Source organism: Pungitius pungitius, chromosome 18 (assembly GCF_949316345.1).
Source record: "Pungitius pungitius chromosome 18, fPunPun2.1, whole genome shotgun sequence".
Taxonomy (NCBI): Eukaryota; Metazoa; Chordata; class Actinopteri; order Perciformes; family Gasterosteidae; genus Pungitius; species Pungitius pungitius.
This window is the reverse complement of record NC_084917.1, coordinates 5,559,189-5,573,100: the sequence shown is the minus strand read 5'-3', so window position 1 is coordinate 5,573,100 and position 13,912 is coordinate 5,559,189. Positions and strand designations below refer to the sequence as shown.

At 41.5% G+C, this 13,912-nt stretch overlaps 1 protein-coding gene across 1 annotated transcript; it reads right to left on the bottom strand.

Moving 5' to 3' along the window:
• Positions 1 to 7,344: 7,344 nt before the first annotated feature.
• Positions 7,345 to 8,339, bottom strand: LOC119226172 (myosin light chain 4-like). Its single transcript, XM_037483775.2, has one exon. It carries the CDS (start codon positions 8,232 to 8,234, stop codon positions 7,626 to 7,628), a length of 609 nt encoding a protein of 202 aa, XP_037339672.1. The 5' UTR covers positions 8,235 to 8,339; the 3' UTR covers positions 7,345 to 7,625.
• Positions 8,340 to 13,912: the final 5,573 nt, after the last annotated feature.

Sequence of the window (13,912 nt, the reverse complement as noted above, 5' to 3'; positions counted from 1 at the left end):
AAAGTGTTGAAGTGCCGCGTTGAAATCACACTGCAAAAAGTTGATTCAACTCTTACAGAGTCAATTGTACGAAAGAGCTGGAGTCATTATCCAGTGTCAAGATCAGATTCCTTTGCAACACACAGTTAAATTAACTCTTTGATAGGATTGAAATTGTAGATGTGAATGTGTTGAGTATTGTTAAATTTCAACTATATAAGAGTTAAAATTAACTATAACAGTGTTGAAATGGCAACACTTTAAAAAGTGTTACATTGACACTGTGGAGTGTGGACCCCATGGGACACTGTCAAAGTGTTAAAATTAACTCCAATAGTGTTCATTTGAGTCTGTCCATTTTGCTGTGTGGATGTTTAAGATGTTATTCTTGAATTTCCGATGAAGTGTCTCCTGATGGAAATAAACTACAAAAGGATTGAAAGAGCAATATGCACATTAATATTGATTGATATTCGCATGACTCTTCATAAGACCCTTTTGCTCTACAGGCTGATCAATGGGGAATGCCAGGCCCCACTCTGCTCTACAAGGTAAATCTGCCATTTTTGGCAAAAAAAACCCAAATGCATTGGTGAAATATGAAGGATGTATGTAGGACATAGATTTGTCATTGCGAATATTAAATAGTAAGTTAGAACGCTTCACGTCTCTGTTAGTGGCGAGCACCATGTGTTTTAAATGGAGGCGCGTCAAGTGAATTGGACTGTTTGGAAACTCCAGTTTAAAGAACCGTTTCATCATACAATTATATTATAAGAACATCGAATCTGCTGAACACCATTCGTTGTAATATTTACAAAGATGTCATTGCTGGTATAATTAATCAGAATACTTCAAAAGAAAGTTTGGACAACAATAAGTTGGTTTGCAGATTCCTCAAGATGAAGAATTGACGTGAAGCCGTTACGTGGTCCTTAGGTCTCGTACTTGAAATGGCCGTCCTTTTGGCAACATCTGTTGCAGCTGTCTCTACAACAGCTGCTGTCACTCACTCCTCACTTAATCCACCTAGAGTGTCTTTCCGCCGCTAAATCACATCATCACAAAAGTCACTGCTTGACGAGGCAAACGGAAACAATCATTCTTTTTTTTATATATATCCTTATGGTGACCACATTGCCTGAAATTGCATGTATTTTCTCAAAAGGCGAACTGATCAAAAGAAAGTAATTCCAAAAAATATGCTTCCTATTTGGAGAAATAAAGCCTAACTATTTTTAAAAACTAGTTTTTTTATCCCTAAAAAATGTCCTTGTTTCTTCTTCATTTGCTACAGTTTATTAAATCGCCTGACACAGGTATTGGTTTCAGGGTCAGGAGTACAGGGCAATGAGGCAAAAGAAAAAAGAAAAGTATCAGCAAAGTCAGTTGCAGCGATGAACCTCAAAGCAGGTTTGAAGCTAAGTCAATTTGCAGCATTTAATGAGAAATGTAAAAAAGTGTTTCCTCTTAGTGCTACTTAGATGTTCTGGCCACAGGCTGTGTCTGTAATCCCTACAATGGTTTCTCAGTTACGGCAAAAAAAATAAGGAAAACACTGTCTAGAACATTCAAATCGGATTAGACCTCAGGACACACATTTACATGAACTGCTTCCCTCTCTGACTGCAGGACATCAATATGGCGTGCAGCCAAATTACTTAAATCCCTGTGATTGACATGCATGTTAAGGACATAAGGCTTCAGTGTGTTTCCCTGGAGTATACGTTCTACTTTGAAGACCACTTTTTTTTTTTTTTTTTAGTTAGGAGTTCCTTTTTTATTCAGCTTCAACACAGACATGAGAATTGATATTGTGCCAACAGGCAGCCTATTAACCTTTCTATAAAATCTAGAATGATAAAATACTGTATATGATGGTTTTACATATGCTTTGTTCACAGTACCATAAACGTTCACTAACAGCCAGTGACTTCTCTTGTAAACTTTGTGCATGGATAATAATATCCTCAATTTCTGTACCAGTGGTGGCGATGGCATAGGGGATGTCTCAGAGGGTCCAGGTAAGGGCTCACCTTCCCTAAAGGCAGACATGTGACTAGTAGAAAAACTTTGTCCCCCCCCTAGAATTTACCTTTATTTATAGGCCAGGCCTAGGTCAGGCCTGGTAAATGTCAAATGAAGGGTTTTTTAAACAGCTGAAAAACAAATTTAGTGGTACCTGTGTTTTAGGGCTGGATGGATATATGGATTTTTTTTTTTTCAAAGATTTTTTGGGAAACCACCTGGGAAATCGGAGAATTCACTGAATGATTGGCCAGTCATAATTCGGAGGGCGGGACATAGCAAAGGGATAATGACTTTGAAAAAGTGGATTCTGGAACGAACATGAATAACTGTAGACAAGTTTGTAAAACATTACATTTTTGCTGTATGTTCAAACATTTTACACTAAGGGCAGCTCATCCCATTTTCAGAGAATATTGCACAATCCCAAAAGGAGGTCTCAGACAATCCTTACACGATCACCTAGTTGGCAAACAGAACCCTAATGGGTTTATCCAACCGTATTCAGTAGGATTATAACCCGGTTGGGCATGCGCTGAATGCAAAGAGGGAGGGGAAAACTTGACAGTAACGTGGATATCTTTACTCGGCATATTGCTACACACGTGGTCGAAGCGTTGCCGTTAAAAGACAGCTTTTTTTGTTGTCGAGGAGACCACTTCAAATGTTAACGAGTCACATGATCGCACCAGGCCAGTGAGTTCAGACGCTGTGTCATTATTGCCCTTGGAGCGGCTCGTAATCTGGCATCTGTGCTGCACAAGGTGAAGAAGTATTGACCACCGGACACCGTGCTGAATGGGTGGTGATGAAGGCACCTGTGAGGATAGCCATTTATTATACAGAGGCTCGTATGCTCTAAAGGGCAAGTACAAAAGGCTTATCAGAGCCCCAGAGTGCATCGACTGTGAATCGTCAGTGTTGTAACCTCTCCTTCTGTAATCATTCAAATAATGTGTTTGTTATCATTCCGAGAGAACACAAAAGAAAACTCGATGTCAACACAAAACCGCCTCCAAGTTTGTGTCCCTTTTCGCTGTTTTTCAGATTTTCAGATTGTAAACACGGTCATTGCTTTGAGTGGTGGTACAACAAAAAACAACATATTCTTTGTGAATTGTTGTGAATGGATCACATATATCATTCCCTCTCTCTAACTGACACTCCACTTATATCGTGCCTGATATGCTTTAAAAATGGGAAGATTGCCACAGTGCACCAGGTGTTTGATTAATCCACCCGATGATTAGGTTTTAAGAGCCCAAAAGCTTCTAGAATACCACTTTAAGTCATGGAAAAAAAATACACCTTCACCAATGAAGTTGTGCATTATATATCATCGGTGTGATTACTTAACTGCCATCAGTCAACAGGACACATGCACTCCAATGTCATTAGTGCTAACAAGCTTGGTGGTGTCGCGCATCACAATGAGAGCATCTACGATTCAAAGGCTGCTTATTTCCATGGTGATGGCGCACAACGTTTAAGAGTTCTGCAATATGATAGAGGGCAAGGCTGGTGCTTTTGAAAAGCTATCTCAAGAGACCCCTCAGGGGAATTGGTTGATGGTGTTCACATCCAAAAAACAATTAACTTCATTTATTCCTGACTGCTTTCTCTTGCAAGCGAAGACATGAATATCAGTCTGAACTATGTTTCATTAATTGTTGTTGGAGGAGACGGTAAATCGCGTGTGTGACCTGGAAGTCCGCGAATAAAAATGAAATAGTCCCTGTGTGGAGATCAAGTGTCTACACGAAGTGATTCTCCCATACTGATCAGAGTTTGCCGTTTCATCCTTTATTGGAAGCTGTTAAAGGGTTGATAGGGCTTGGCGGTAATCAGTTGGATATGACCCCGTAACTTCATCACATACGAAGAGATTTGTTTTCATACCGTCCACATCCATTAATGTAACTTGGCTTTTGTAATTTAAAACACGATAAAAACTCGTTTGGATATTAAATGAGTTTTCTCTGTTCTTAATACAGAGCGGTGAATTTGTTGCGCTCTGTGAGTGATTGGCTGATCTTGACCTTGGCTGACCTTTTGTGACTCCCGCTTGTTTTATAATCAAGGTTGACATTCATCTTCTCGTCGTTATTCTCATGGTAATTTGTGACTGCCCAACTAAACAGCGGTGAACTGGACGTCGGCATAAAAAAATGTGAACGTCTCTTTCACTATTTGACTACTCAGTAATCATTTTATATTTTAACATCCAAAATAAGTTCCAGACATTGCTACACAAATAACTGCTTGACCACTGGTTGTTTGTGGTAAAAAGAAAATGTGAGGAATTGGCAGCTGGGAGGGTCAAAACGCTGCCTTTGGACGTTTCTGCATTATTGTGGTTTACGCTGCCAGCTGTGCTGCCAGAGCCATGCGGGGAGCAGTTGGCACGTCTGACATTTTAAGACGACACAATCTAAAACAACAGAGCGGAGAATAGAGCAACGGAAACCACGGTTATGGCGACACCTCTCTGACACAAAGCGTTTAACATGTTGCGTCCATCTTTGGCAAAGAAAACACTCTCCCAACGAAAATAAAAACTTCTGCAAGAGCAGTGGATCCTCCCTCAGAGCCACACATTTTAGAGGAAGGACTTTAAAGCTTTACCAGCTGCTGATTAATCACGATGGGTCTAAATTAGTGGCTGGCTCTTAACCGCGGTACATGGAGCTAGCTGCCCAGTGCACTTAGGCCCTCTTTTGCATGTACTTGACAGCTGTGTAGATTAAGTGCCACTTCTGCCTTTTGAGCTGCATCTTTTTTTATTTCGTCTACAGTGAGTCAAAAATAGTTCCAACAGTTTTAAAGTGCTGTCTAAATTTTCAATTTATTGGAAAAAGTGGTTTAGAGCGAATGTTATGTTATTAAAATCTTTACAACTCGCATCTTAAAATTGTATAAACTGTATCCTTTGCTAATTTGTTGTACGTTAGCTATCCACTCCTACTTCCCTTTAGCCCAAAGAGAAGGGACGTTTCTTATTCCAACAGTTTCATGTCAACGAAATACCTCACATGTTGCATATGTATCCCCTACTACATAATACCAAAAGTAAGTCAGTACAAATAAAAACGTATAAGACGACATGACTCATTTTCAAAGCCCATATTTCAAAAGAATGTAATGTGGTAAAGAATGCTGCAATTTCTGAAATACGCCGAATGTGAAAAATATTTTACATATTTTATTTTCCCTCTAAACCTTCGTTAACCCTGGTATTTTTGTTATTTTGAGCTATGGTGTGGTTTTGTTTGTCGAGCCAGGTTCAGCCCGGTGGCGGAGTAATTACAGCTTGACACTCCTGTGCGTTGCTGGTGGGAACCACTGGGCAACCAGGTGGGTCCTAACAACACGGAGCCTCGCTGCAGGCTAAGGAGAGGAGCCAGTTTGCTAGAACGCCGTGGCGTGTTTTCCCATTCAGACACCCACTGGTTACATGCCAACCCATAGTAATCAGTCTGGGAATATCTTGTACTGCTTAATTGCAACAGTATTTTCTCGCAAAAACTAAAGTGAATATGGGGAAAAGTGAGCGGTGTACTTGAGCAAGTGCTTCTGAGTGCGTTAAAATAAAGACTGGATACAAAGCAATGACCAGTCCATCCATCACACAGTATCATAGGAAATAAGATTAGATCAAGATACACAAGCTATGACAGCATTAGCCAGCAGACGTGTGTTATGGATTATACAGTAGAAAACCATCAAATAGACTCATCGAGGAGTAGTTTAGTGTTTTAGCAATAGTGAAGGTCAGTACGTCTCAGTAATCCCAGGAGAATATTTGCAGTCTCTGAGCTTTAAGAATTGTGAAAATTAGATTAGGTTCATGCCATATTTTCAACTCATGTTGAACAGTATAAAACTACAATAGTTAGGGTACGAGGCTAATTATTAGTTCTCTCAAAATGTACGTTTTTACAAACCAAAAATGGGAATTCAACATCTTAATATGTTTGATAAATAAAATAAGTCATCAGAATTGAAATATATCTACCAGGTGAACTTGGCCAAAGTTGGTTTTAATACATTAGAACTTCCTTCCAGCTGTCATGTGTAGAAAGGGACTGCGGGACAATGGCAAATGCAGACAAGAGGTTGTTTTTATCGGTATTTAATTACGTCGACCTACACCGCTCAAGGTCAGCGCATAATTATTATAACAGCGAGAGCCTGACGTCTGTTTAAACCTTTTTCTTTCCCCTGTTAATCACTTTTGATGGCCCGGATGTTCACGCTGCCCGCCTCAACAAACTCACCACTGGATTTGATCACTTTTCCAAAGGTGTTTTCGTAAGCAGCTGCACCCGCGGCGCCTTGTCTTGGTGTGAACAGGGTCATGCGCTGTTCCCCCGGGTTGCTTTTCAAAATCATTGCAAATGTCCACAGCTACGCGCACGATATTGCTAATGTTGTGTTTTTATTCTTTTAAAGCGCTTTTGGCATTTGAATAAGATGCTGCCGATGATGTCGGCTTCCCGGGCCGCCGAACTACACTCTCTCTCTACACTCTTTTTAAGCCTTTCAAACGCTTTCGGTCCACTGGTCCGTGTGGCTGGATCTCAGCGGCTCTCCCCCATCACATGGACTCTCAGCTGAATATTGAGGATCTAATAAGGGGGTCCTCTTGCAACACGATGGCCTGAATTTACCCAATGCAGCTCATACAGCTCATAGTTTAGGTGTGTACATATATGTGGGGAATTACACGTTAATAAGCTGATGCAGTGATTTTTTTATTTTTTTTTATAAGGTTGCATGCAAAGATAAGCACTTGCATGCAAAGTGCAGTGCACTTTCCTCTGCTAAACCATGAACATAAAAATGTACTTCAGAAAGAACCATACGATTTATACACTGTTCACTGAATATAACGTTAGTAGTTTAAAATTGTAGGTTTAAACATAAAAAGGCCGCGGCAGCCGCTCCAGCAGAAGTCTTTGGAACACCTGTCTTGTTGTTGTCAGAGGAAGTGGATCAGGGGGGAGCGTGTGCGCGCGTACATGCATGTGCGTTTGTGCGTGCACGTGTGTGTCCAGCATGTGGGAGTGTATCTTGATCCACAGCAGCTGCCCCTCGAGCACTATGACAAGCATGCTCATTCAAAGGCTCTTTGTTTAAAGTAGAATAGAATCAAATCTGTTCTATTTTCAGATGGGGCTAAATCCTATTTGTTTTTTGTCTCCGAGCAATAGTTTCCCCTAATCACATTAAGGCAGTTGATAGGAAAAGTTCAACTGACATATAATGAGCACTTTTATCAGCCACCCTGCGTGAACCATCATTTCCACTTCAAATGTAAATGTTGAATAGATTAAAAGAACATTTGGGAGGCAGTTTATAATTATAATTTCTTTATTAAGGGAGTTTTTGTTTTGGATGTCCGTTTTATCTCATTGGCATTTCATTATAAATCAGCGTTTATTAAAAATAACCAATCATACGTCTTGCGGCCGACATTCTTTCACTGAACATTGAATCTGACAGGGAAAAAATGTCACAAACGAAGTGACATGCTCACCTCTACGTGAACAAAAGCTTAGCAAGGATCCACAAAGCAGCGGAAACAGAGGTCACTTCTTCGCAGCTAAATGTCACTTTCATACAGACAGGATGTGCTTCACAAAGGAGGCGTAGTTGATACACCCGTTGGCATCCTCCTGTCCGGACATCAGTCGGTCCACCTCGTCCTCTGTCATCCTCTCTCCCAGCGTCGCCAGCACATGACGCAGCTCCGCTCCCATGATGGTGCCATTGCCTTCTTTGTCAAAAACCCGGAGCCCCTCCACAAAATCCTCAAAGGTGCCCTGGTTTTTTGCTCGGGAGATGTGTTGCAGCATCGGCAGGAAGGTCTCGAAATCCACCATTTTAGTGCTCATGTCCTCCGGCCCCGGTTTGCCGAGCACTTTGAGCACGTCTGCGTTGGTGGGGTTCTGGCCCAGGGCTCGCATCACGTCCCCGCACTGGCCGTATGTGATCTTCATTTCTCCAGTTGGCGTGCGGTCGAACAAGGTGAAAGCCTCCTTGAACTCCTCTATCTGGTCGGCAGTGTACTCAAGAGTGATGCTCTTGGGATCGAAGGCGGGCTCCTTAGGCGGCTCCGGCAGTGGCTGAGGGGTTGAGGCTGGCTTAGCGGCAGGAGCCGCGTCCTTCTTAGGCTCCGGCTTTTTGGGCTCGGGTTTCTTTGGTTCAATCTTCTTTGGTGCCATGCTCGGGGGATAAAGAGGTGAGCTTGTACTTGCTGCAAAACAAGCAAGAGTATGAAGGGATTGGAGGGGATCCCCAAGCACAGAGGGCCACCACCTCGACTGAAGCTTTTATATGTGCTTTGTCTAGGGAGCGAGATAGCAATTTAAAACTGCGCACTATAAAAGGAAGAAACCTGAAATAGATTCCCATAGCAAGTGATGTCAACGTAAAGTATTGTTCTCAGCTGCTGCCATGTCGCCAATGGGGCTATTCACTGTCATTAGTGAGGGTCCAGTTGCATTAAGCCGAAAATGTTCCGTCCCTCTGATGGACAAAAGGATCAAAGGACAATATATCAGCCCATGAGGTTGCGGGACCAAAATAGATTTGCCCAACAACGGCTTAAAGTCTTGAAAACGTTGCTTTCTGGAGCATTGCTTTGTTTCAGAAAGTTGCAGTTGTAAATTCACAAATAATCAGTAATTATGTGTCAGAGGTCTCAGGATAAAACAGCAGTGTGGAACTAAATCTTTCCAGACATTTTTTCACTTCCCAGATAAATGATAGCTTGCATTCTACTACTATTACTATGAGCAGCTAATAGTGTTCCAGAAACCGTCCAAGCTCTAAAAGATCCTAAAGGCACTCTTAATTAATGCTTTATTTCAAACTAATGTGCTGGAAAGGTCACCACTCAAGCCCTTCAATTTTGAAAAATACATTCAGTGCCAGTATCAATTATAAGACAATCTACAGCTGTCTGATTTAGGTCCCTAATTATAGTGATCGGGACATTTTCCACGTAAAGTATCTTTATATGTTTAAATACATTTTAAATTTTGTTAAATGGTTATTGTATGATTTATTATTCTGCAAAATCCTAAAATACTGGGTATTTAAACCTGGGACTACCTGCATCCTTTGAATGTGTTTATTGTCTGTGTGTCACCTAAGCGCAGATACACGCACTATATGCTGCACAGTAACAAGGTGAAAGTCAGGAAAGGCAATTCCATTATGTGTTGAGTTTCTGAATACGTAATATGTCACTTGGCTTTATGTAGATGACTGCTCTGTAATACCTTTCAGTGAATGATAAATTAACCAATAAAACATTCATTTAATTCACGGGAGAGAAGGTGTGAACAGGATGTGCAACTCTTTGACACAATCTTCATCACGACAACCTCAATTCCATACATGCATTCGCAGTTTACCAACTTCGAGCTAAGGCCTGTCATGTGATGATCATATTTACTCTTTTTCTATCTCCAGTCCCGCTTTGATCCAACAACCTGGAGCTTGAAGTCCTCTACTGCAGCCCGCAGTGCAGTGACGTGTCTGTCTCTGTCTGTGTGTGTGTGTGTGTTTAGCTTTCCTCAGCCAAAGATCATTATCTCCCTTCTCTTTGTTTTTGAGGTCACATGGCTAGTGAAACTGACAAGTAATTTGTCAGTCCCTTGGTGTGTGCGCGCGACAGAAATAAACAGTTAGACCTGAGAAAACCGGCCGAACGGAATGTCGCCGCTGAAACGCCTTCGGAAGATTACAGATATTCCCCCTTCAGGGCCACCACGGACCGGTCTGATGAAACATCGCATTAGTTGCCGAGAGCCAATTAAACCGCTCGCGACCACGGACGACGCTGAAGCCACGCCAGATGCTGGTTTGCTCTGGAACGCCTGGAAAAGGTGAAAGCCGTCGCTTGAAAGGGAAGCCGGCGGTGGCGACGTGGCATCAAGGCGTCGCGAGGGGAAACAAACCGCTGTGACGTTGTGGATTCAGTTTGGTGGCTTGAGCATCCGACTGAAACCCGAGAGCAGAGGCTTTGTCAAAATGTCTGTCGGCTGTACACAGATAAGCCGCCGGCTGCATGAGTCATGGAGGGACCGACTTGTTATTTTTCCTGTCTCCCACCAACACTTCCCTTCGAACAAGGCGTCAATCAGAACACTGTTATTGCAACGATTGAAGCAATCGATTGCTGCTTCCAGCGTCTGAAGTCAAAGTGATGATTCCATTGGTCCTCAAGATCAGATGTCTGCATATGTGGAAAACGGCTTTCAGATCTTCAAAAACCCTCATTGACTTTCTCTCATTCTCAAAAGCTTTACTTAAACATGGTCACGTTAATGATTCCTGCGTGCTCTTGCTGTGACTGGGTTCGTCTGATTTGGGATTTTCAGACGGAAAAGGGCGGTTTTTGATGAGAACCATTTATTTGAGTGACAGTTAATAAGAAAAAAGATTAATAACATTGCAAAAAAAGGGTTTTACAGGCTGACACGCGTCAGAACTAAAGATGGGGGGGGGGATATTTCTTGTCACTCCTGCTTGACAAGCCATAACTGGGAAAAAGATGAATAAGTCAAAATCCAGCAGTAAAAGTGAATAGGCAGTATTGGGGTTAACCCAATATTGATACTGAAACAGGTTGCTGTCAGTATTCTTGCAGCTCTGGAAAGAATTACATATTTGACAATACAATTACACATCAACAAAATGTGAACGACAGCAAAAACATGCATAGTGGGAAAAAATAAATATATGTATGTATGGGCCAAACATCCAAACACTTTTTTTCTGTAAATTCCACTTTTTTGTTTGCAGTTTACAGCTGTTAAACCGGACAAAATAATTGTCAGCATTTCCTAGTTTAAAAAAGTGCATGTGTCATGGCTTTGTATTAGCCAACCTATGGTTCAATTGTTCTATTATTATTACTATTCTATATATTTTGATTCAGCTTTTTTCTCTCTCAAAAACAATTGAAACAGCCCCCCAAAAAAAGGCTACATGTCCAGAAAGCCCTACCAAAGGTCCGTCTGTCCCTTCTAACTCCGCTGGGCAAGTCATTTGTGGGCGAGTGTGTTCCTCCATGCCCACGCTCCATGAGGTCTTCAGCCTGTTTGTTTATATCTGTGTGACCAGGCGAAGAGAGAATGGTGAAAGACAGCAAGCCCCTAATCCCTGAGATAACAGTGGGAATGAGGGCAGGCAGACCGCTGGTCTGGTCCCTGCTAATAAAGTAGAGTGATTGAGACAGCGGCTACGTTCCTCCCATGTCCCTGAAATGCCGTGACTCAGACTTTAAAGATTCAGGGTTTTGTTAAGGGGCTAAAAAGGGAAGCAGCCATGAGCGCTTTCATCCACCCGGCAACCCGTTGACTGTGTTGTTACGCTCACCTCACCTCAATGAATGGAACACTCAAATTATTTATGGATTCTCTTCCGTCCGAGTGTAAAAATGTCTCGTTTGTCTCACACAGGCCTTGAAAAATTCCCAATTTACGTCAAACGAGTCTCCCTCGGTACGGAGGGCAAACGAATGCATTCTGTATTTCATTCCCGCTCAAAAATAACAGGAATGTACAGAATCAATACGTTGCAGTTGAGCTGCACGGTGGCGACTCCCAGAGAGTAGCAGCACTTGTTGGATTAGCTAATCTCATGAACGTATCCCTCCGCTCCGATGTGACCTATAAAGTGCAGCGATTCAGCACACAACTTCTCTTACGAGTCCAGTAATAATCATGCGTTTGTAATAATGGAATGACGCTTGCAGGAACCAGCTTGCACACATCTGTGTAAACAATTTAATTAAGACCATGTTTGATGAATTATAGTTGGGGAAAGCTCTGCCTGTTCTAATACTTCAGCTTCTTAATTACACCAGACACCCATGTGTTCATTCTCTCTGCCGTTTTCCCCAGCTCACAATGACAGAAATTGAAAAACTACAAGAAGGAAAGTGCATTTCACACTCTACTGAAGCAAAGCAGGCAATTTGAAATTAATCAAAACACAAAAAGTTTACAACATGATAAAGAGGAGCTGTATTTGAAATGAGTGGAGTCAATTTGTGATGCTCAGCCCCGCGTTTTATGTTAAAACTGTTAAAATAGAAATGGGAAAGAATTCCATTTGAACTAATTTACATTCTAGGTGAGAAATTTGAATGATTTATGTTGACTATATAAAGTTACAGTTATCTTTTGGGGCAAATGAGCTTTGCAAAATTTGCACACATGTGAATGTTTCTGTGATGGAAGAATGCTTTGTCTCACGTAGAGAATTAAACATAGGATGACCTTTGTTACTAATAAAAAGGTACATCATCAGTTAAGTCTAGCATTAAATACCAGTACTCATAGTAACCATTTCCCACTTAACCCACTGCACCATGAAACAGAGAGGAGCACACTTCAGAGTAGGAACATCATATTTGATTTCAAATATAATAATACTACTAATAATAACTGCTTCTTGTTTCCGTCAAAAGGCCCATCAGATACACCAGTCCATTTAAACAAAAATCTAAATTACACTCAGGTACATGTACCTAAGTTGGTCAGAAAAATCTTTTAAAATGCCTTTTCATCATCTTTCCTTTAAGATTAATATCTGCACTATGAGATAACTTGTACGTTGATATTGTTTAATGACTATAACATGCTTTTAATTTGAAATATGATATGAAATGCCATTAAGCCCGCCGTAATGCAATAATTTCTTTTTTTGTGTGAAAGTTAAAAGGGAATCATTTTCAATACATGGTTGGCTTGTTTGCCTCTACACAACAGTATGAGGCGGTGTAGAAAATTAGGTCACAATGGTTTGTCATTTGTAGGAAGTGGGCCCCCTTAAAAAATCAGAAACCTCACAGCCTCTTTTCCTTTTCTTTAGCACTCACCTTGGCTAAATTGAACTTGCAAATTGCCCAGGATACTCCACCAACTTTTAGTCTCATCGGTTTTCTATGTTAGGCGCCAAACAATAGCCGTGGGATCAAAGTGCACATCCGCCTCACCAGGAACGAGCGCTATGCCTCCTTCTCCCGAGCTGGGATTGGAATTCTGACAGAGAGATTAGGGTAAGTTTCCGAGCTATTCATACCACCAGCGTTCTCCACAGAGTACTTGGCTCGGCGGCAGAATCCTCTGCTGTCGAGCTGGACTATTTCCGGTGTGCCTGTGATGCTGTGTTTGGAGCGTGTCTCTGAATGGCTTTTACCTGTTTATCCCAGCAGCACACAGGCTTATGAGATGTTTTCCTCGAAGCTTACCTCGTGCTTTTCTCAGCTGTATGTTTAATTCAGGCCCTTAATCCTGGCGAAAGTGGACCAAACATGCCTTCAGAGTGCTTTCACTATCAACCACATAGAGGTGGAGAATAAACTTTACCTTTATTTTTTATTTTTTTGCTTTTGATTTGTCCGTTAAATCCTCTCCATGGAGTGGACTGAGTCGGTACTGATAATTGATGTCTCCTGAAAAAAAAGCACTATACTGCGTAGTCATTGCTTTGTTCGGGATGTATTCGATGTGGGGTGCAGATTTGTATTGAGCCATTGTGAATTTGCAATTGCTAGCATTCCCCATATTACAGATTCTGCAAAGAGGCAGCTCAGAAATTGCACCTCTAGTGACCACACAGAATTGGTTTGTCAGCTGGTGAAATATTTACATGATGCATGTTATGCTCTTATATGCTGAAGGAGTTTCACACGTTTGCTGAATTCGGCACAATGTTTTTTTGATGTTGGACCTTTTCATTTCATTCGAGTGAAATGTTTGGAGCGAACAATGTTTGGAGCAAACAATGTCATTTTGGACGCCCAGAATGGCTTTCTTGCTTTCAACTTCTGAGGATCAAATGCATGCAAATAAGGATGGTCTCAAACAGGTTCCGGCCTCAT